Source organism: Epinephelus moara, chromosome 20 (assembly GCF_006386435.1).
Source record: "Epinephelus moara isolate mb chromosome 20, YSFRI_EMoa_1.0, whole genome shotgun sequence".
In the NCBI taxonomy this organism is placed as follows: Eukaryota; Metazoa; Chordata; class Actinopteri; order Perciformes; family Serranidae; genus Epinephelus; species Epinephelus moara.
In genome coordinates, this window is record NC_065525.1 from 44,883,551 (window position 1) to 44,908,007 (window position 24,457).

Below are 24,457 nucleotides of genomic sequence, written 5' to 3' on the forward strand. Positions count from 1 at the left end.
ATGTTTTGTTATTTTAAAAAAAGAAAAAAGCCAATTTGCTCAGGTTTCAAAGGGTTCAGCAAAAGTACTTTGTATTAACATCAAAATACACTTAAAGTACCAAAAGTAAAAGTACTCATTATGCAGAATGGCCCATTTCATACTATTATATATCATATTATTGGCTGCATTAATATGTTCATCACTTTAATGTTGCAGCTGATAAAGGTAGAACTCATTTTACTGACTTACATACTGCTGGGTGGATTAATCTATCAACATTTATTAGCTGATTATATATTATATTTTGTATTAATAATCTGATTCTGCAAAGATAAAGTTATCAAGTAGTGCAGTAAAAGGAGCAATATTTCCCTCTGAGATGTGGAGTAGAAGTTTAAAGTAGCATAAAATGGAAATACTCAAGTAAAGTACAAGTACCTCAAAACTACAAGTACAAAAATAGAGATAAAAATCTGAGAGTGTGACTGCATCAACGGTTCTGAGCTGTGAACAAACACCAACAGTCTCCTGGTCTCTAACGTCAGAACAAACTCTCCCAAAAACCACAAATCAATGTCACCTCATTACTCTTCATCGAATGTAACCAGCGTGGAAATCCATGGTTAACCAAGTTGACCTCCTCTCGCTGTCACTGAGATTTTATTTGGGTCACTGAAGTTCTATTCTCGTCCCTCTGTCATTTGTGATCCACTTAGACTCTGTTTAATTAGCATTAACGTGGGATTCTTCATACTCGGGGTCACACTGAGGTCTGGAACCAGACAGCCAGATCTATCTTTACATATTTCCTTTATTTTTTTCATGTTTTCCATTTTAAAAATTTCTATTTTATTTTACATCTCCAGATTGTTGCACTGTGTTTATTATTATAAACCAAACTTCTAAGGCAGATTATGTTATCTGCGAACCTACTTGACAACAAAACTGTTTGTTATTCTTGCTCCAGTGAGCAGAGACTGTTTTTAAAACTGTCCTTGATGGTGCATTCAGGGACACTCAGATGTTTGTGAGCTGTCTTGGTGGAAATAGAAATCCATAAAAGAATCAACAAAACTGTATTTATCAAACTGATAAAAGAAATGTGGTGTTTTCTTCCACTGCAAATGTTACATAGCTGGTTGTCAAGTAGCTCTCAAGTATATAGAATATCCCAGTGACCGCACCAAAAGGTATTTTTTAGAACAGCATGATAACGTGGCACTTGCAGACTGTAAAATTAATGTTAGCGCAGGATATCTGGATGCGTACCTGGTGTGAGGACCTCCTCTGTGCCGGTGTAGGAGGAGAACACCTGACCCATGAACTGCTGCTGCTGTTCTCTGTAGTTGTTCTGCAGGTAGTCCATCAGCATCACGTATCCGGCCTGCTGCATAGTCATCACCTCGCAGAACATCTCCAGCTGCAACAAATCATATTAACAGCGTGAGCACCGTCAGCTCCTTTCCAGCGAAAAAACAAACAAACTAGAATCACTGCCCCGTGGTTGTGCGCCTCCATGAACCAGTCAAGTTGCAGTTACAGTTTCCATCCATGTCAGTGAAAACATGGATGCTTCACACACAGCAGATCTATACAATCAGCACAGTTTCAAGATTAGAGTCACCAATTCAGTATCTGACCAAATGTCTCCCCTTCTGTTCCTGAGATATGACGCTGAGTAATGGACAGGAAAGTGTTTTATGTAGAACATTATGATGTCACAGTGAAGTATCACCCCGAGACTAACAGCTCTGTAAACAGGTCTGCAGAGCCGGGGCTTTTGTTGGACACAATATGGAACCTCACTGGCCAATCATCATGTTTTCCTGGGCCCAAAAGTACAACCATACTGGCAGGAGATTGCAGCTGAGATTCATAAGATAATTGAGATGGATTAAGTCTATTAATTTGCTACATTATTCTTCAGAAAAATACCTGAAACTGTCCCAGATAAAGATTTATTGAGGATACTTTTGGCAAGTAGCAGGAAAAGCCCGGTCTCACTCTGAAGTCATTGAAATCCAGCGCTTGGGCAGTGACTTGCTGCATCAGAAACCAACGACAAAGGCGTCCTTTCATGTTGGCATGATACACAGCCAGTTGCTGTTATAGTTAAACAGCGTCCAGCAGCCTCAGGGGGAAACGCGGCGGGATAAGGACGAAAGTTAAGGCGATGAAAGTCAGAGTTAGTGGTGGACGGGTCCAACACCGACTTTCACCCAAGAGAGCTGTGTTTGCATCCTGTAAGATTCTAAAACCAAACCCTGTTCTTTTTTCCTAAACCTGACCACGTGTTTTTGTTGTTGAAGGAAAAAAAACGTCAATTTGCGGTGTTGTACCAGCGTAGTGCTTTCACTTACTTAAGATACTGTATGTAAACGTTAAATTTCCTGTGAAAATGTAAGTGTATTTTGAAAGAAGACAACTTGACACAGCGTCCCAGAACGTCAACAACCAACACACCCAGAGTACCTTGCACGTCGTACGTGGACGTGGAAAGTTCATGACCAAGCATGTCGATATGTGACGAGGTCGGAGTGAGGATGTGTTGGCAGGAAAGCTATAACTCGCAAATGGTTGCAATTTGATCCTCCAACATGGGCACAATGGCTGGGATTGTAAATTAAATTTACTGTATGGAAAGATTTGCTTTTATTTTAAGGCTTGAGATGGAAAAATGTACAAAATATTGGGAGAAATGGATTCTGTATAAACGCCACTGAGAAAAGTGTGACACTGTAAACCAGGATGAAAGTGAGAAATGTGCTGTGATTTGACCTTGTAACGACCTCATGTTCTCCATCCATACATTTTCATTTTCATCCCCTCATCAGAGGCCGGGTCGTGGGGGCAGCAGGCCAAGCAAAGCATCCCAGACGTCCCTCTCCCCAGCAACACTTTCCAGCTCCTCCTGGAGGACCCTGAGGCGTTCCCAGGCCAGATGAGATATATAATCCCTGCAGTGTGTTGTGGGTCTGCCCCGGGGCCTCCTACCAGTGGGACGTGCCCTAAACACGTTTAACAGGAGGCGCCCAGGAGGATCCTGATCAAATGCCCGAACCACTTCAACTAACCAATTTCGACACGAAGGAGCAGCGGCTCTATTCTGAGCTCCTCACCCTACCTCTAAGGCTGAGCCCAGACAACTCATTTCGGCCGCTTGTATCTGTGACCTCATTCTTTCTGTCACTACCCAGAGCTCATGACCATAGGTGAGGGTTGGGACGTAGATGGACCAGTAAAGAGTTACGAAAAAATTAGTTAAATTACTTTCCAGTTTGTTGTTGCAGGAGATTTGAGAACTATTTGATCTAGCGCTTGAAATATTCACTAGATTATTTTGTCTGATCCATGTTCAAAAAGTGTACAACAATATAAAACAGAGAAAAGCAGCAAATCCTCACATTAGAGAAACTGCAACCAGAAAATGTTTAGAGTTTTTGATTGGTGAATGAATAACGCGATTAAATGATTATCAAATTGGCTGTCAATTATTTCATGTCCATCATCTAAGGGATTAATCTACTGATTATTTCCAGCATTAAATCAATTAGTTCTCTAATTCCCTGCAACAACAAATTGGAAAGTAATTCAACTCAATTTTTCAACACTACAACAATAAAACAAAGTGTAAATCATCCGCAGCACACAGCGTCAGCTCTCTGAGCAGTTTGGAAGTGAATGGGCGTAAAGGAGCCGTCCTTTAATCTGCGGGCTGCCTCCGTACCTGCTCAGGTGAGTCACTTCCCCTCCGGTTACACAACACTGACTCACACAGAGTCAACACTGCAGCATAGCCACACTCTGAGGCCATTAAGGCCAGTTGTGGTTGTTAAAGTCTTGACTTTAAAGTATTAAAGTCTGGCAGACAACCTGGGCTGGAATGTGGACTGGCTGAGACACGTCACTGAGGTCTGGAGAAACCTGGAAGACCTGCAGCAGGATAACACACACAAGCTGCCTCAACTCTGAAAGCCAATTCTTTCTCTGTGATGGAGCAGTTACTTGTATTTATATATTTTCAGGTATCTGACAATAGTGAAGGAAAATAAATTGCTAAAATTAGAGAATAAAATAGAAGCAAAAAGGAAATAGAGTCTGTTTCTGGTCATCAACATTCATACCAAACATGAATAATGTCTCCCAAACTTTAAATACATGTGAGATCAAGAGTGGCGACCATCACCATATGTGTGAGGTGCCGTATCATGTGCAGAAGGAAGGGAGCATCTACTCATGGATCATGCTTGTCACAGCGCGAGATGTTAACCTTAATGGCGTCCTTCTCTGCTGTAACATTCATTTAGTGTTGTTATGTGAGCTGGTTGGTGAGTGTAAGAAGAAAATAGTTCCTACATGAAACTGCTCACAACAAGACCTGTGGATTATCTTGTGTAACCGGGTCATGATTTCTGCAAAGAGACATTGATGTTGAGTTTTTTAAATGTATTTTGTTGCTTTGAGCACCACAAGCTGAGTGACATCTAGTTAAATTATCTTGGAGAGAAGGCAGACATCTGTACAGCTGATATCTCCAACACTCAACAACTCACACCAAAACAATTAAGACTGATAAACAGCTCTACAGGTAAGGGGACAAATAGATATTTTTTTATTTTGGGGTGAACTGTCCCTTTTAAGATTTACATTTGGTTGTGGTCACACACTGTCATCCGTCACCTGTTTAGTTCCCTGAATAATTAAAGGTCCCACATTGCAAAGACTCAGATTTCCATGTCTTTTGTTTTTTATCGTGAAGAAGGTACAGGTGCTGTATAAATACTGTGAAAATATCAAAATGCTTTTAAGTCCATATTCAGAAACTGTGCTTTGAAATGAGCCGCGAGAACCTCTGGGAAACTGTGATGTCACAACTATACTCTATAAAACTAGAAAGTGCTTCTACAGTGCCGCGTTACACACACTCCCCCAGCTGCAGTGACCACTCACTGACCAATCAGAGCAGGCTTAGCCAACAAACACCGACTTTCACCCCGGAGAGTGGCGTTCACATCCGGTAAGATTCTAAAGCCAAACCCTGTTCATTTACCTAAACCCGACCACATGCGTTAGTTGTTGGAGGGAAAAAAAATCTACGGGGTGCTTTTATTTTGAAAGAGACTGTATGTAAACGTTAAATTTCCTGTGAAACGGTAGTGTATTTTGATAACAAACAATGCATGTAACAGGCTGAAGTTGACACGCGTTCCAGAACGTCAACAACCAACACACCCAGGGTACCTTGGACGTCATATGTGGGCGTGGAAAGTCCATGAGCAAAAGTCAGGATGTGTTGTTTTGGCTGTGCAGGAGAGGGATTGTGATGTGTAGCGTGAGTTAACACAATGCACAAAACAGTGTGGTGTTTGCATAGCTTAAGGTTTATCACAAGTACAGATTTACAAACGTGTGTGTGTGTGTGTGTGTGTGTGTGTGGGTGTGTGGGTGTGTGGGTGTGTGTGTGTGTGAGGCCTCCTGCCTTCTGACAGCTGTGTGTTCAGAGTGAATAAATCTGGTGGAAAATGACGTCTGAGCCTCAGCAGGCGTCACACCAGAGCCTTTCTATTGAAACGCTTTTGTCAGTGTGTTTCCACATGTTTGTACAAGTCTCTCTCTGTGTTTGTGTGTGTGTGTGTGTGTGTGTGTGTGTGTGTGTGAGACATTGCCCCAGGCTGAGAGTGATTGACAGCCGTACAGAAGTGGTCATTACATCAAACAAGTATCAGCTCACAAAAGATCTTTACGGTATTTACGCTGAATGACATGGACACACACACACACACACACACACACACACACACACACACACACACACACACACACACAGTGTTGACAGCCTGCTGTCTCGCTGCCTCACCCATCACTTGAGTGTTTTCTGAGCTCTGGTATGATAATTCCTTCTTTCAGCTGCTTGTTTTTCTAAACGCTTATTTACAGACGTTTCTGTATTTGTGTCTTTTCATCTTCAACAAAAGCCCCAGAGCTGACGTCTGCTCCTTAAAGGACCACACCGGTGGTTTAACACGTGTTTTCAGCCAATGATCAACGAGATGCTCACACACCTTACATCAATGCTTTTACATTTTTTAATTTGCCCCATTAGTTTTTAGATTAATTACCTTCCATTACCTCAAGTTTCAGTTAATGTCTATGAAAACAAAGTTGAAGCTTATCAGACATAATTCTGGAGGTAACCCATCCTGTGTAAAGCTCAGAGGAATGCTTGCTGGCTCAGTTCATTTACAGTTGATAGATGGTTTGTAAGTTTTCTTTTCCAACACGTGCTCTGGTGTGAAAACACTTTGCACTCGTACAGACATTGCAGGATCCCAGATGTGTTTCATACAGTGGTGGGAGAACATTTTACTTATGCTGCGGGGTAGCTTGGGAATGTTCCCGGGATAAATAAAGTTTCATCTTATTCTTTAAAATAAAACATCATAATGTATTTGTAAAATAGATCTATATTATTAAACAGAATCTCCAAAATCATTTTAGTTGTCGAATAAATGTTGTGGAGTACAATGTACAGTATTTGCAGTAGAAGTAAAAAGTTGCAGTAATTTGGAAATAAAATACAATTACCTCAGAACTGTATTTAAGTACAGCACAGTACTAAATGTATGTAGTTATTTTCCATCACTAACATCACAATTTATCTGAGGTTGCACCACCTACACTGAAATAAAGAGTGCCTCCGCTCATCACTGAAAATGCTTTCCCACTTTTATGATGTTATTGAGATTCAATAAGATTGAGATTCATTCTGTCCTGTCTATAGTTTTAGTTTTGCTTTTAAATGTCCCACAGTATTTGCCACATAAAATTACTGCTCTTACTGCACTACTCTCAGCAGTTAATTGTGCAGGAACACCTGACTTTTACATCCATGTTACACCCAAAACACACCTTTGATTAATTAAAGGACTAAATACAACCCCTTTGCCCCTTGCACCTGACTTTGCACCCAGATTATCAGATGGATTGTTTAGAGAGCACGCTCAAAGTTTAGATCATAATTGTGCAAATTATAAAGTAAATAAGAAGTCAGCGTCTGACTGCTTCTCTCTAAAGGTTCTGGTGCCCCATCTCTCACCTGTTCGTCAGAGATGGCCACTGTGTTCTTGAAGACGATCCACTCGACGGTCTCGCTGCAGGGCGGCGTGGTCAGAGAGCCGTTGTAGATGAAGTACTTATCTGTGGAGTTTGGCAGGAGGCCTCGCGGAGCGAAGGGTATAGCCTCGGCGCTCTTTCCTGGACGGCAGATGAGACAGCTTTAGAAAGCACAACAGAAGAAGAGGCGAGACAGGAGAGAGAAGAAGAAACAGACGTACCATGTCTGCTCACGCTGTTGATGCCGTCTATGATGGGAGCAAAGTTCACATTGTCTTCAATGCTCGTCTGTGAAGAAAAAAACAAAAAAATTATCTCATATCGAGTCTAATTTCCTACTGATGAATGGAAACTGTTCATAATTAAACACCCTGCAGAGTTTAACACAGACCAGGCTTAACATGTCACAGTAGGACATATTAAAAATCACATAAACATAGACCTCTGTTCACCGTGGAGGCATGTGAGAAATGTAAATTATATTATGATTACTTCACAGGCCTTTACTGTGAAATTTCATATAATTACGTCACATTCATAATTTTATTGTGAAATTCATGCAGAGACGTGACTATTAAAGGAAACATCTGTGATTTTTTTTTTTTTTTTTTTTCCATGCTGTGTCATTGTGAGCTCTCGTCCTGACCAGTTCTGACCGGCCCTGACTGACTCAGCCAAGGTAAGTGTTTAGAAAGTGTTTTTCGGAGTGATAGTGCATTGTTGTTGTTTTTGTGTTATTTGATTGTTTAACCAAACAGCTTTAGTTGTAGATTCTGTTGTCATGTGTATGTTACTGTGGCCAGAGTGAGGAGATAACGTTAGCATACAGAGATAACATTACGCGAGTGATTAACCTTACTCACCGTACGTTTAAGTGCGCGATTTTTTAAAAACAAGTTCAAACAGAATTAGGTTTAAGTGTTAATTTTGATCAGTTAATCAGTAACTTGACATTAGCTGTCCCGTGGGAAAAAAACTGGACCTTCATTTTGAAAGTTTGGGCCACAGTCACTAACCAAAAGTCGGTCTCAAGAACTGCCGTCTGTGGCAAGTGTAACATTAACTTTAACTTTATGAGGACTATACTGATATACTGACATCACCAGCGACATAGCAACAAGCTAAAAGTCATTTTCAGTGAAAGCTGGTGACATAAAGCTACAAACTGACGGCCGACACTTGCCACCCTGCTACAAATATTGGTATTGTGTTATTAGTTTAGTTAGATGGCGCTATTTTAGCTATATGTGCTTTGCGTTGCTAACGGGGATGCAATGTGGCGGCGAAAAGTGATGTTAAAACTGGGGCTCATATTTATTTGACCAAATATGAACTTTAAATAATGTCAAGTTGAAGTGCTTTGTGGCATATAGCAGACATACACAAGCCGTGATGATGTTACTAAGTTAACAAGTGCTTTCAGCAAATCTACAACGGCTACTCGGTGATAATGTAGCCTAGCTGTTGTCTTTAGTGTGAACACTACATAACAACGATCTCTCTTAAGTATTAGCATTAAAATAAACTTAAAATACCAAAAGAAAAATTACTAATTTTGCAGAATGATCCATTTCAGAATAATGTATATTATATTATATTATATTATATTATATTATATTATATTATTAGATTATAATTATTGATGCATTCATGTGTTCATCACTTTAATATCACAGCTGGTAAAGGTGGAGCTCGTTTTAATTACTTTATACAGCACAGGGTAGCTTGTGACTTTCCCCCCGGATCAATAAAGTTTTGTCTTATTTTCAACCTACAATAACACGTCATTATTCATTTTTTGGATTATTTTGTATTATTGATCTGAATCTGCAAAGTAATTTAGGAACAAACCTTAATGTGAAACTTTATTGTTTATTGTTTACTGTTCTTTTCATACACTCAGTCACTGTATCTGCTGTTTTGAGTAGCACTACAATTACCTTTAAGCTGTAAAAGTATTGTTATTATTATCATTATTATAACTATAATTTTCTGACAATTTCTGACTACTTGGTGGTTAATCGATTGATTTAGTTTGTTTGTTTTCACTTTGTTTTGTTTATTTGTGTGTTTTTTTTATTTTTATTTTGTAGTTTTCCTTTTTTTTTTTTTTTACTGTATTTTGTTTTGTTTTTTTGCCTTGGATTTTTTTTATTATATATTTGTTTTACTCTATGAAGTAATGTCAGCTTGTGTGGACAGCAGGAAGAGTGGTTGCTACCTTGGTAGTGACTGATGAGGATCCAAATGAATAAATAAAAATAGATAAAATTAAAGCTGTCAGATAAATGTAATGCAGTAAAAATTACAATATTTCCCTCTGAGATGTAGTGGAATTAAACATATTAAAGTAACAGAAAATAGAAATATGCAAGCAAAGTACAAGAATCTCAAAACTGTACTTAGTACGGTACTTAAGTGAATGTACTTAGTCACATTCACCTACTGTATTTATCTGTCACTTCTAGCTAATTGTTTAGGCCTTTAGTGCCTCAATCAGAGCTTTAAGTTTTTGCAGTTGATTTGATATGTGGATATTTATTGAGTTTCAACATAATTTTTACTTTTTAAATTACATGAGTGACTCTACAATCTTTCACCTGCTCCCCGGCAACTGCAACTATACGAGTAACCTTGGTTACCGAACACTAGGTTAGGAGGAAGCCTCAGTTGTAAGTATTCATTCAGGTTGAAGTAAAAACGCTGTGGGGTCATGTGGATTCCCTGAAGCTGGCTCTGAGGGCACAATGAAAAGCTTCATGGGAAGATTAACTAACTTTGATGTCAGATCCAAAAAACACGAAAGTGGGCGGTCGTCATCTAAACCAGTCTGACAGGAGCTCAGCACAGAAATCCTTCTACACTCCATCCTCAGTCTGAGAGGTGAAGTTTAAGGACACGCAAGTGTTCAGCTAAACATAAGTGGGCTAATGGTGCAACTATCTTATAGTCTGCAGTATTTATATGACAAAGCATAGAGAAAGTACAGAAGGACATGCGATAAGGCCAGATTCAAAGCCACCAGTCTCCCATATATATGAATTTTGGAGAGTTCAAAAAGTTTCAAAGCTGGTTGGTGGTTGGCAGCGCACAAAAACAAAATTTACTAGCTCTTTTGTGTTGTTTGATTGTTTTCCCACCCTGCTCTCCACCCAACCTGCAGCCCAAAACACACACACACACACACACACACACACACACACACACACACACACACACACACACAGAGCCTGCAGCTTCACATCAGACGTTTCTCTGAGTTTTGTTCCAACACGGCCTCTGTCAGTTCCAACACGCCAACCCGGCCGGAGGCAACATGACTGCACAAAGCAAACCACAGTGAAAGTATGCATGACGCTTGGTGCGAACCCTGGCACCAAACACAAAAACACAGACGAGAGCCGGGCAATGATCCTCAGCCAAGATATGAATCAAACTGTTCAAACACAGAGTGCTCGCTGAGGTATCACCACAGCATCCTGGTGATAACACTGCAGCACTTTGATTCATTCCCTCAGTCTAACTTTCTCCATCTTTCTCCAACAAAAAGTCATCCGCAAAGTCATCCTGTGTTTCAAACCTGCCAACTTTTAGAACTTCAGATACACCACTGAAATCAGAGATTTTGTGAAATGAACTCAAACTCCTGTGTTGTGCGTAAGAATGGTGCCTTTCAGATAATGTTCATAGTCAAGACCCCCGCAAGAATGTGGAACATCTAAACCATTAGCCCAGAGCTAACTGCTGTAAACCCACACAGCAGGGTTAACCCTGACTTTCAGGACATATCCGCAATCAAAAATAATTAATAAAAAGCTGAGGAACATTTGACTGTATTTTTATACAGTCTATGGTAAAAACTCAACAAATAGTAGGAAGCTGTTGAGAGGACATTAATCCTGGGCTTGATGTATTTTAAGCCCTTTGTTAATGTAAAGCTAATAGCTCAGTCAGTCTGATTGAAGTTTGCTTGGAGCTCCAGCTCATCCTCTGCAAGTAGTGAAATGTGAATAAACTTTACATTTACTCAAGTACTTGAGTATTCCCATTTTACTTTATACTACTACTCAACTACACATCAGAGGGAAAATGTACTTTTCACTCTACTACATATATTTGATAACTACTGTTCAGATATAGTATAGTATAGTTCAGATTATTAATACAAAATATAAATCAATGGATAGATCATGATGTTTTTTTTAAGGATTGATCTACCTGCCTGTAAATAAAGTAGTTAAAATTACCTCCACCATTACCAGCTGCAGCATTAGTGACACTAATTAATGATACAAATAGTGATGCAACATAAATGCATCAGCAATATGATCCAATAATATAGGATTTAATAATCTGAATAGGAATCTATTGAAAAATGAATGCTTTTACTTTGGGTACTTTAAGTTTATTTGATTCTAATACTTTAATAAAGATTTGAAAGCAGGACTATCACTTACTTTGGACAAAGTATTTCTACACTGTAGTATTACTAGGCCTTTTTACTTGCATAAAAGATCTAAAAACTTCTTTCACCTCCAGTCTTCTGCACTCCACCATTAATAGAAATATATTGTTTACTTACCAGTATAATAAGTATATGTGCATTATGTAATTATCTATTTTATTTTTATTCTTATCTAAATATTTCTACATTTATTCTGTGTGTAGTGTGAACAAGATCAAAACTTGCAACAGAATAAATTAACCTTAGCTGTGCTAAAAGTGCGAAAAGGTTGGCTAATAGATCAATAGTAATAGCAGATGGAGCAATCTAGTTCAAGTTAGCTATCAGTTAGGTTTAACTGTTTAACGGTTTGGGTTTAGCTAATGCATATAATTAGCAGCTAAACAGCCTGGTTCAGGTTAGCGAACGGATTAAGATTAGCTTTTTAAACAGTTTGGGTTTAGCTAATGAATATAATTAGCAGCAAAACAGCCTGGTTCAAGTTAGCTAACACTTAAACTGTTTAAACAGTTTGGGTTTAGCTGATGAATATAATTAGCCGCTAAACAGCCTGGTTCAAGTTAGCTAACACTTAAACTGTTTAAACAGTTTGGGTTTAGCTAATGAATATAATTAGCCGCTAAACAGCCTGGTTCAAGTTAGCTAGCAGTTTACCTTTAACTGTTTTAGCTCACTGATACAATTAGAGGTTAAACAGCCTGGTTCAGGTTATCTAACAGTTTAACTATTTAAACAGCGTGGGCTTAGCAAATGAATCAAATTAGTATCTTAACAGCCTGGTTCAGGTTAGCTACCAGTTAAGGCTAACTGTTTAAATGGTTTGGATTTGGCTAATGAATAGAATTAGCAGCTAAACAGTCTGGTTTAGGTTAGCTAACAGTTAAGTTTAACTGTTTAAATGGTTTGGGTTTGGCTTATTAATAGAATTAACTCTGCTAGTTCAAATTCAATGATTGGAACAGCTTATTTGCATTTTAATGCCCACTTCACTGTTTTGGGAGACAGACAACCAGCCTGTAAACTGATCTCAGTGTTATTAGCGTAGCCTACATGAACGTCTGCCCTGTAAAGCATCACACCTCAAACAACACGGCGAGCGCTGTGATTCTGCCTCCAGCCTTGATGGTTTCATCTAAAGAGCCAAAGCGATGGGCCTCATAACAGTAGATCTGCATCTGTGGGAATAAAACACAATCATGGTAAGTCCAATGAGGTGCTAACAGGAGCTACACCGTGTTTTCAACCTGCCATCTCTTTTTCTTTTCGTCATATGTCTGCAAAAGCACCAGATCTTTCTGTAACACAGGTGGACAAAAAGAACAAAACCAGTGTTTGGTGAGTTTTGTTGCCATTTCTTGTGACACTAACGAAAGTTAAAATGGAAGCTACAGTACATATAATTATTGTCAAAAACGAAACCTTTGTACGTAATGCTGCACAATAATTGAATCTTAATAACACTTTTAAAACATTCGGTAAGTGGTAGAAAATATACTCATGTCTAAATACAGTATATACAGCGTGTAGGATTTATATAGACAGTGACAGTTCACAATGATACATGTTAGAAACTGTGCATTTTAACTGTAAAAACAATCTATAATATGGATTGAGTTATATGTCACTGAGTCAGTTCAAACCACAGAACTACAGATGCTCCATCCATCAATAACAGAAACATGGGTAAATAATAGTAAAAGGGAAATAAATCATTCCACTAAGACACAGATTTTATTGTTTTTTAATATTTAAACATGATGAAATAAAGCTGTGGCGAGACAATTAATGCCAATATTGTTCTTTTCACAGGTTGTAGTTGAGAGTAACATAAAGGTAATTTGTTTTTCCTAATGTGTTGTGCCAGCTAAGAAAAAATTAACTCAGCAGGTAGGACATCCCTGAGCTCAACATTTGGCATATACGATGAGTCATCGCACCTCCAGAGGATATTTGACCCCATCCAGACCGTGCTCAGAGCCCTCTGAGGAGGCGTTGCAGCGCCCCCAGTGGAAGGTGATACGTCCGACCTTGAACTTTGACCTGAGACCACCTCCGCTGACGTAGTACTCTCCATCCACATTGACCGCCACTAAGAAAAACACAAACATGAGCAAATAAACATATGACTCTAAATGTGCTGTATTTTATTTCAATCATGTGAGAACAAACTCAGCCTTGTCGCTAGTAGAAGTTTGCATTTTTGCAAACCACAAATACATTTGTGCATATTGCATATATCATGTCAAAGTTTCTAAAGTGACTGTCTGTTTCTGTATTTGTTCAACCAACTAAATTATTTGTACCCGCATCTATACTCAGAATGGGCAGAGTTTAAGAAGGAAGTGGATGGAATTTAAATCAAAAGTGGGTGGGACCCAACCAGAAAATGTTATTTTAAGCCTGATATTGATATGGTTTGATCAGTAGTTGCTTTATTTATTATTCACTGGAGAACTATTTACAGAACAATCTCAGAATTAAGCTTCAGATTTTTTGGACCCCAGTTCATCACAAGTACAGATACTGACACATTATACTTGTATGGCTGTGGATATTTTCATTTATCCAGGTCATAGTTATCTCAAGGCAATTGAATCGAACGCAACTGGACTTAGTTTTGTCTTAGACGACGTTTCACCTCTTATCCAAGAGGCTTCATCAGTTCATGCTTGTCTGACTAGGCTGGAACTCGTCTGACAAACTGGTGTTTTTACCATTGCTTTTAGAGGTTAAGCTTAACCTCTAAAAGCAATGGCCGTTCACAAATGGCCTCATGTGACTAACGACTTCAACGACCACCGTTGCAGCAGGAGTTTCAACGACCGTCGTTGACACACCTTTGGAGCACTAACAAACCAGTGACATCACTGGCCTTGTGAAGACCTCCCCAGAGGTTAAATACCTGGGTGCTTCCACACCAGTTTGTCAGACTAGTTCCAGCCTAGTCAGACAAGCATGAACTGATGAAGCCTCTTGGATAAGAGGTGAAACGTCTTCTAAGACAAAACTAAGTCCAGTTGCATTCGATTCAATTGCCTTGAGATATACTCGTATGATACTTGTACAGTATCTGTACCGGATACTGGTTTCATCCGAGTATTCAGCTCAGCTCTAGTACCCATTATACTACATGTGAGTGTCCTGATAGAAGTATCTGATTAGAGGTACAGCACAAGTGCCTTTTGTGCCTGAACCTAGACGCATGTTTACTATAGCGCTGCTGCAACATAAAGTTTCAATGTAACATATTTGTGGTTTGCAGAAATGTAAAACGTCAGCATTTTTACTGCTGATTTCGTTGAACAAACTTTACCACCCAGATCAAATCTGTCTCCTGCTTTTAAGGCTTTGAAGACGACACAGCCTGACCTCTTATTGAAATAATGGATTATAAATGTACAGAAGATCAAAAGATGAGGGCTCGTACACCACACAGTACTCCACTAACACCTTTATTGGAGAATCAAACAATGATTCAATCAGCAAGGGGATCTTCTTCAGGTCGGTCTTTGTTTGACCTGACAAAAGGTCCCCTCGAAACGTTCTTTGATCGTCCGATCGGTGGAACATTTCATAGTCCTTTCATCTCCTGTACTATAATGTACATCCAGCCCACCACATTAAAACAAAATGGCTATGTGCCTATCTTTTGCGCAGATAATAGATATTTTTCATGTCAAGTTGCGGACAACATTTAGTTGTTGCAGAAACATTGATCTGCTGAACACTTTAAGGATTCTCTTTGCTTTCGGTAGGATTTATTCTCTCCACCTCTTTGATGTGTATGTGGTTGGCCTCATTCATGTCCTCTTTGTTGTCTGTGGTCTCAGTGTGTGTTTTATGTTCTATTATGTTTTCTTTTAACCCTGTCTAAAACCTAATATCCCCTCAAGGTAGGGCAAATATTGACTCAACTTGTCGCTGATTCACTCCTGTTGACAAGTTTGTTTGCCTCGTCTCAAAAGGCACGAACAGATCCATACGCTCCATCCATCACCTCTTCCTCTAAAACTGAAATCTTCCATTTGTGGAGTGTAAACCTTACAGCCCAGAGCTTTGAAAGAGTGTGTATGGATGGCAGTCTGAGCCTTGAACCTACGCCGGGCCCATTTGTGGGCTGATAAAAACAGGTTTAAGTACTGTCGGCCTGAATCGTGCTCAGATTGTCCACCAAACATCTCCATTAATAAAAGCCTTTGGTGCAGCTGGCGGCCGAACAACAACCACAACAGAGTGCTTCTTATTTCGCTGAGAGTCCCGTTGCTAAGAAGCACTGGACTCGTCTGTTTGGAGCTTTTCGAAAGGCGAGGCGGGATCCCTCTTGTCTACAATTTCACTTAACAATTACCTTGAATGCACACTGTAGGTTATTGTGTGTCACACCACTTAGAGAGAGGAAATATATAAAAGGCTCTCGATCCTGTCAAATGAGAAACTGGTAACTGTATCCTTTACAATAGGACACCACTGTATGAGAAAAGGCCCCAACGCTCAGTGTCTCTCTGGGAGAAACTGTCATTAGAAAAACAGGAGGTCGACACAGGAGGCACAAAGGGGGAGGGAAGGAAGTAAGGAAACTTTTCTAAAAGACATTGTCACTTAATAAGAAACAGCTTTAGGAACGGCTGTAAGTGCCTTCAATATCATAGAAATGATTCTGACTCAAAGACTGTTTCAATGAGACAAAGTTTAAACCAATTTTTAAAATGTTACTGTCTCTTTAACTGTTAATTAGTTGAAATAAATCATGCTAAAAATACAATTTTAGGATGTGAAAGATTTATCCAAATCCTAAAATCCTCTGTACAATGACAAACAAACAGGCTGAGCTCTGCAACGCCAATAAATGAATGAATGAATAAATGAATACTAGACAAGTGGAGTGCAGAGACCAGGTGCACAAATCACCTTAAGTTTTTTCGTATGTATGTAAGTATGACACTTAGAGATGAATTTCTCCTTAATTGAGGGACTTAAACAGTTGCACTGAATCCCTTAAAATGTTTCCTTAGTTAAGGAAAAATATTAACTCATTTACTGTGTTGAAAGAGATCTTACACTTCTGCAGGAATACAATCATAAAAAGCACAAACTACAAAGTAAATTTGATCCTCAAATACAGAAAAACGATTATAGGACGGGGCAACGTAAATTAATTCAGACAAATCTAAAGTGTAAAATCAAGAGTATATCCATGGGTTCTCCTGGCCTCTTCTCATGTTGTGTTTTCTTTTCGTGTTTGTTTTCATTTATCACCATAAACTCAGTCATGTTGCAGTTAAGAGAGTCAGAGGTACCTTAAGTTTTTGGTTGCTAAGTTCTTTTGTGCAACAATCTAGGGATTACTTTAGTATAAGAGCTGACAAGGAAAAAAAAATTAATTCTTAAGTGAACATTTTTAAGGAAACCTTAAAGAGAAGACTTAAGGGTGTTTTGTGCAATCGACTTTATTTTGAGGAAACCTTAAGTTGGACTTTAAGTAAAGATATTAACTTAAGGTGTTTTGTGCAACTGGCCCCAGATCTTGCAGCCACTTTAAACAATTCTTATAATTACAGCAGATGCACAGCAGCACGTTTCAGAAGCGTCCCAGAAGATGATACAAATGTGTGCCTCATCTATTTTTGATGGAGCTGCAATGCGTTGCACAAAGCAGATCAATTTCCCCAGCTAACAGGCGCTGTGTGTAAAATATAGACACAATTTAAGGGGATAAATTTATTTTCAATAACTGAAACACAGCAACAAATCTTGGATCTGTGTTGCTCATAACTGAAGTTTTATCGGTATTAACTTTGTCTGTAGGCTACAGCACAACAAAGTAGGAAATAAACACAATGAAAACTGAAGAAAAAGACACCATTTAATTACACAGCCCGCTTAAAATGACCAAATCAACTAAATTGGCAAGTCTAAAAAATTGGGCAAGCAAAACATCTGGAACCCTCTGGAACACTAAAGTCAAGAGGAGCTGCAGTTTAATTAAAATATTGATAATATAATTTAAGAATAATCCAGAGGACCTTCAGTTCAGCGACCACAGTCACAGTCACTTCCTCACACATGCAGATGATTGTCCTTACCCGTCTTGCCATCGTTCTTGATGATTGTCCTGTCGGTCGTCAGACTGTCCCAGCCCTCAAACCTCAGTTTCTGGTACTGCAGCTTCACCTGAGCCAGGTTCTCCTCGATGTTGATGGGAGACTGCTTGGCGTTGCTGCAGGAGGGAAACTTCTTGGCCCAGTTGTTTTGATTTAAAGTTCCTGGAGGGCAGACAGAAACAAGTTCAGCAGGTGACTCTTAAGTCTCACATGTTGGGAGTTTCCTAAAAGGACCTGACTGTAGCAACAAGGAAGAGTTTTGACAACAGCTTTCTGCTCACAATCACATTACCACATGATTTTCACAGAAAGCAGACTGTAGTCACAAAACAAAAACATCAGCGTGGTCCTTTAATGTGCCGCACACTGACTGCCAGAATATTCCGCTCTGATGTTTTAGTACATAGTCATGAGTTTTTTAACCTTCAGTGATCCTTGACCTTGTTTTTAGGTCCCCAAATTCTCACAGCCCCAACAATTACAGAGCTGTCAAGGTGTCAGTCCAAGTTGGGTAAAGTGTAATTATGTAATTTCAAGGGCGTGGAGGAACCCTAAATAGGTGAGACAATTATATGACAGCTGTCTGCTTCTTTGACTCCCCAGGTGCATAATTACCATCCATTTTATATCCTCTGAGCGCCAAACACGGATCGCTGATACACAAGTTAATCACTGGCAGGAGTCATTTAAACTGCAGCATTATCAGTGAACATGTTTGATATGAACCAGTGTGTTCCAACTGTTTTTAAACACATCTGGTCGAGTGTTATTTAATGTACCAGAATGGAGAATGATCCATCAGTTGCTTTATAAAAACTGGGTCTGTAGTTGATTTGACACTGAACTGTATCGCTGTGAATCAATCAGGTTATCACTGTGTTGCTGGTCAAAACATGAACATACTCAGGGAGGGCAAATCTGAAACTTGTGTGTGCACCAGGACAAACGTCTAACTGGCACATGGTCCTTATCGCTCCATGAACTCTGTGTTTTACTGAACATGTTCGGGTTAAAGGGTTAATACTGAAACAACAGAGTACAGAGTCAAAATACTGTGTTTTTGTTTGTTTTTAAAAAACAAATGCATATACACTCAACCACTGGGCAAATTGGCCAATGAATAAAATTGCAATATTTAGTCTTTATCACAGTACACAATATATATATCTCAATATTTTGAAACTAAAGTACTGAAGACTCTTAAAATGCTAAACTACTATGTAAAGTACTGTTGGTTAGATAAAGTACTGTCATAATAACGTTGATTAAGGAATTATTATAATAAAGTTAAATAATGTAATGTAATAAAGTTAAATGAAGTAGTGTAATTAGAAAGTTAAATAAAGAAGTGTTATTATAGAGTAAAAGTTAAATAAAGTAGTGGTTTAAAGTTAAATAAAGAAGTGTTATTATAGAGTAAAAGATAAATAAAGTAGTGTTATAATAAAGTTAAATAATGTAATGTAATAAAGTTAAATGAAGTAGTGTAATTAGAAAGTTAAATAAAGTAGTGTTATTATAGAGTAAAAGTTAAATAAAGTAGTGGTTTAAAGTTAAATAAAGTAGTGTTATTATAGAGTAAAAGATAATTGAAGTAGTGTTATAATAAAGTTAAATAAAGTAGTGTTATTATAGAGTAAAAGATAAATAAAGTAGTGGTTTAAAGTTAAATAAAGTAGTGTTATTATAGAGTAAAAGTTAAATAAAGTAGTGGTTTAAAGTTAAATAAAGAAGTGTTATTATAGAGTAAAAGATAATTGAAGTAGTGTTATAATAAAGTTAAATAAAGTAGTGTTATTATAGAGTAAAAGATAAATAAAGTAGTGGTTTAAAGTTAAATAAAGTAGTGTTATTATAGAGTAAAAGATAATTGAAGTAGTGTTATAATAAAGTTAAATAAAGTAGTGTTATAAAGTTAAATAAAGTAGTGTTGTCATAAAGGTGAATTTAGTAGTGTTATTATAAAGTTAAATAAGTACAGTGATAATAAACTTAAAGTTATATAAAGTAGAGGTTTAAAGTTAAATGAAGTGTTATTATAGAGTAAAAGATAATTGAAGTAGTGTTATTATAAAGTTAAATAAGTACAGTGATAATAAACTTAAAGTTATATAAAGTAGTGGTTTAAAGTTAAATGAAGTGTTATTATAGAGTAAAAGATAATTGAAGTAGTGTTATAATAAAGTTAAATAAAGTAGTGTTATAAAGTTAAATAAAGAAGGGTTATAAAGTTAAATAAAGTAGTGTTGTCATAAAGGTGAATTTAGTAGTGTTATAATAAAGTTTAAGTACAGTGATAATAAACTTAAAGTTAAATAAAGTAGTGTTATAAAGTTAAATAAAGTAGTGTTGTCATAAAGGTGAATTTAGTAGTGTTATAATAAAGTTAAATAAGTACAGTGATAATAAACTTAAAGTTAAATAAAGTAGTGTTATAAAGTTAAATAAAGAAGGGTTATCATAAAGTTAAAGTTAAATAAAGTAGTGTTGTCATAAAGGTGAATTTAGTAGTGTTATTATAAAGTTAAATAAAATACTGTTATTAAAAATTAAATAAAGTACTGGTATTATAAAGTTAAATGAGAAAGTGTTATAAAGAAATAAATCAAAGTTGAACCACAGGTGCTTTTAAAGTGACAATTTATACACAATGTTCGCAAATATAGTCACATCACACACGTGACTGTGTGGTCCAAGCTGCTGTACATCGAGTATACACCTTTACACAAACTTCATGACTTCAGTGTTATTTTTACAGAAACTGTAAAAGAGAGATGGCAAAAACCAAACTATAAATATACAGTATTATATGAGCATAAGAAGCATTTAACAGTTCAGGTGTTGATGATATTCTCTGACGAACTGATGAAGTGCAGACTTCTCTCTATCTAATAACGTAATGACCACGTACAGGTGTTCTGCTCTGGCAGAGCTACAAGCTAATGAGCTAACAAGCTAATAACCTCCAGCTGTTCTGCTGCACTCTGGCTTTAATATCAGCTCACATTTTCTCTCTTTCAGCTCTCAAAAGGTCAAAGTTTAAGATTTCTCAGTGTTCAAGGAGATTTTTCTCAAATACGGCCTGAAGCGTTCGGCTAACGACCGCTGCTCAAAGGAAAGAGTTCAGCATCAGGTTTCATCTTCACCTCCAAACACAAAGAACATGCTGACATGATGGACGACATAAATACAGTATGGAAAGTGTTACAGCCAGGAATACAAATTATCCTTCACTCATTCATTCGTGTGTGTGTGTGTGTGTGTGTGTGTGTGTGTCAGCTGCACCTCAAACTGAACCAAACAGATTGAGTCCAGCAGCTCAGATTCACATCACACTGATCTACAGCCTCAAGCTTTTAGTTTCACATTAGTTTCACAAAAATTAATGATAGCAGCATGTGAGGTTCGACTCATGTGTCCCGCTGCTGCGACATGTGGATTTGTTCACATCTGCTCAGAGTTACTGTCTTCACTCAGTGCAGGACAACGGCTCTGAGACTGACAGTCACATTTAGGAGACGAGACACAGACTGAGAGCTGATGGACTCACTCTAAGTGTCTCTGGTGAAAAGCTGCAGCTGGATGACTATTGTCTAAATGAACAGAGCGCTTCCTTAATAATGCACGTACAGTCAAATATCACTTAAGGCAAAGTATGTGAATGTGCTACTTAATCATTTAGACGTCAGTGTCTTGCTGTCCGGATTAAATTCAGTGTAGGCATTCTTTAAAAATCCAGTAAGTGTTGAGTTTTTTACCCTACAGAAGTTGTTCCAGCTGACATTGGACCAAATGTGAGTCACTACATTTACGTGTACACTAATATTCCACTGTTATTCCAAAGATGACAATATTTTGAATTTAATATGGGTCAACAACATATTCTGTTTGAATATTCCAATTTACCCCTTTATCCGAATTTAGCATTTTCCAAGTAATACCTATTAGGGTCGGGCAATATCACGACTATGTAGGACATATCAATATATTTTCCAGCAAGATACAAATTTAGACTGATTTATACCGTTTATATTGATATAGGGTCAAGTCTCTCCGCACAGCTCCTTTGTTTAATCTGTCTGTTCATTAGTCTACAGTGTGACATCGGACTATAGCCCCGTCTCCACCAAACCCTTTCAGTGCAGCACCTTTGGAACCAGCAGTAAGCCTTCAGACATGGTACCTAGACCCTCGGTCTGTTCAGACAGTCCTCTTAAATGTGGGCGGGGTTGTTGTCACTCACTGCTCCGTCCAGCACTTGCTGTATTTCCTCATCAGCGGTGACACAGATGGAAGTCTGCACCTGGTTTATCGTCCACAGAACGAGGCTGCACGCCCACATTTTCAGAACAAAATAGAACAGGCTGCAGTGAGAGTCTCTCTCCATGGGATATTTAAAAATAGCAGCTTTGTGCATTTAGTCCTTCTCAGGCAAGCTCAGGGGTTTAGTGTTGCTGTAGCCCACAGGAAGTGAGGATTAGAATATATGACCTTCACATAATCCGCTCCAAATTAATCTATATTTTTAAAGTCATTACTAAAAGTGTGTGTCATATAAAAACTAAAGTGATGGTCAAAGTTGTCACAGTGAAATTTAAGGTGTGCTGATGGATTCACGTCATCAACTCATGCATTGAGTAACATTACAAGTTAACGTTCCACCTTAAAAGTTGCCGGCAGTCGGCCCAGTGAATGAAGTTATTTTTTCTCAGACTCCAGCTGCTGTGAGAGGCAGCAAAACATCCTTTCATTTTATAGTTACAGTTTACTAATAAAACTCTCCACAGTATGAACAGTGGTTACATGAGCCTCAAAACCAGACACAACTCAGCCCTGAGCAGAGTGACCGTCCTCTACTGACCAATCAGACTGCAGTGTTCACAGCTGCACCTTTTAGTACCAGATCTGTGTGCTAGGTACCCCAACAGAGGGGGGACCAAAAACTGAACTGAACTGAACTGAACTGAACTGAACTGAACTGAACTGAACTTCTCCGTGGCTTAAATCACTCTTAAGCTAGCACTCTGTAGAAAAATCTTTTAGGTTAAGTTAGGAGCTCTCTGAGAGGATTCTCAGAATGTTTGTGAATACGGCCCCTTAAATATATTAAAGTGAGCACACACAGCAGACGCTGGGTGAGCAGCCTGACTGTGACATGCCAAACAGTGTAGAAGAAACAATAATTTGTAACCTCTTTTTTACCAGTTTAAATCAGCTGGTCTGTTTGTTTCAGGGAGGATAAGATAAGTCAGCTCCCTGTAAAAACCTCCTAAACAATGAACAATGAAGGAACTTCTAACCAGAAGTTTCAGCTGGTTGTAATCTGCAGTCCTCACTGACTGACACCACTAAGTCTCCCTAAATCTTACTGTTCTTTTAAGTCCAAACCATAATGTTTCATTACACCAAACTACCCCAGCAGCACTTCAGAGATGACCCTTTTCTGAGCAGACACACATTTTCATGTTACAACTCTTATTGTTTTCTTTAAACTTTTCTGCTACGAGTTAGTCGAGGTTTCACAACCCTGTGGTTTAAGGTCAGGGTATGTTTACAGCCTGTGTGTGTGTGTGTGTGTGTGTGTGTGTGTGTGTGTTCTCCATTGACATGCTAATATCCGCCCTGACCCAGAAGCCTGTCTGACCTGGTTCGGGCTTTTTGTCCTCTGGTGGCAGAAGCTCTAAACAGCCAATCAGAGCAAGGGCACAGAGTCATGTGACCTCTGGCGTACCTGCTAACAGACACCACACCAGCTGGCTGAAACAACACCGCAACACATAATTAGCACAGAAGAGTTAAATAGCTGCAAACATCTGCACGATTACCGAGACAGTTCATCACTCTGAACATCTGGGCTGTTTTCTGTTGAAGGAATCTGAACAAATGAAGCTCTTAGTGTTTTTAATAGTGCATAAATTTGGGCTTTTATTCAGGTGAGAGATGCTCTTTTACTGTAACATAAGGTTTACACTTACAAAATGAAAAGCCTGATAAGTCATACACAGTCGAAACAGGACAATATATAATAATAAACAGACAGGCAGTTACAGGATGATTACTGCTGCTGTAGACGCAGCTCTTATTATTTATGCCAAGATTCAATGACTGTCACCTCAACCCATAATTTAGACATGTGAACCTTTATTGTAATGTAATGGAAAAATGTTTCTACTAGTTGACATCTGTCTGGGAACAGGTTTTAATGAGCAAATGATAGTGATCATGATGATGGGGCTGGGGCGCTCAGGTGGAGCTGCAGCCTCCTTGACACTCAACCTGTTGTAGCTGCATGTCAGACTGTGTTGTGTCAGACCTGAACAGTGGATCAACATGGAGGTTTTGTCAGTGTCACATTAGACTACAACTACCAAGAAAAACGGCGACATGCTATGATCCACCTCACACACAAACTAGCAAACAAACTCTCACCTGACACAATCGGCAGCGCTGTGCAGCTTGCATGTGTGCTGCTGTCATTTCATTCTGCTCACAGACTGATTTAGCGTAGCACATGCAACATATAAGCCCCGTTTCCACTGAGCGGTACGGTACAGTCATTTTATCTGTTATTGCTTTTATCCGTTTCCACTGTGAAAAGTTGTGGATGGAACATGTGGAGGCTCATGTAACCACTGTTCATACTGTGGAGAGTTTTATTAGTAAACTGTAACTATAAAATGAAAGGATGTTTTGCTGCCTCTCACAGCAGCTGGAGTCTGAGAAAAAATAACTTCATTCACTGGGCCGACTGCCGGCAACTTTTAAGGTGGAACGTTAACTTGTAATGTTACTCAAT

General features: G+C 38.5%; 1 protein-coding gene across 3 annotated transcripts in view; it reads right to left on the reverse strand.

The window, feature by feature from the left end:
* ptprz1a (protein tyrosine phosphatase receptor type Z1a) overlaps positions 1 to 24,457 on the reverse strand; it is a 136,607-nt gene that overhangs the window by 60,490 nt on the left and 51,660 nt on the right. For all 3 annotated transcript variants that reach the window (XM_050072835.1, XM_050072836.1, XM_050072837.1), the window contains exons 3-8: positions 17,644 to 17,823; positions 13,498 to 13,649; positions 12,640 to 12,735; positions 7,317 to 7,383; positions 7,079 to 7,236; positions 1,252 to 1,402 (exon numbers count right to left, since the gene is read on the reverse strand). In XM_050072835.1, the coding sequence (XP_049928792.1) occupies positions 1,252 to 1,402; positions 7,079 to 7,236; positions 7,317 to 7,383; positions 12,640 to 12,735; positions 13,498 to 13,649; positions 17,644 to 17,823 (804 nt within the window). The remainder of the gene's footprint in view (positions 1 to 1,251; positions 1,403 to 7,078; positions 7,237 to 7,316; positions 7,384 to 12,639; positions 12,736 to 13,497; positions 13,650 to 17,643; positions 17,824 to 24,457) is intronic.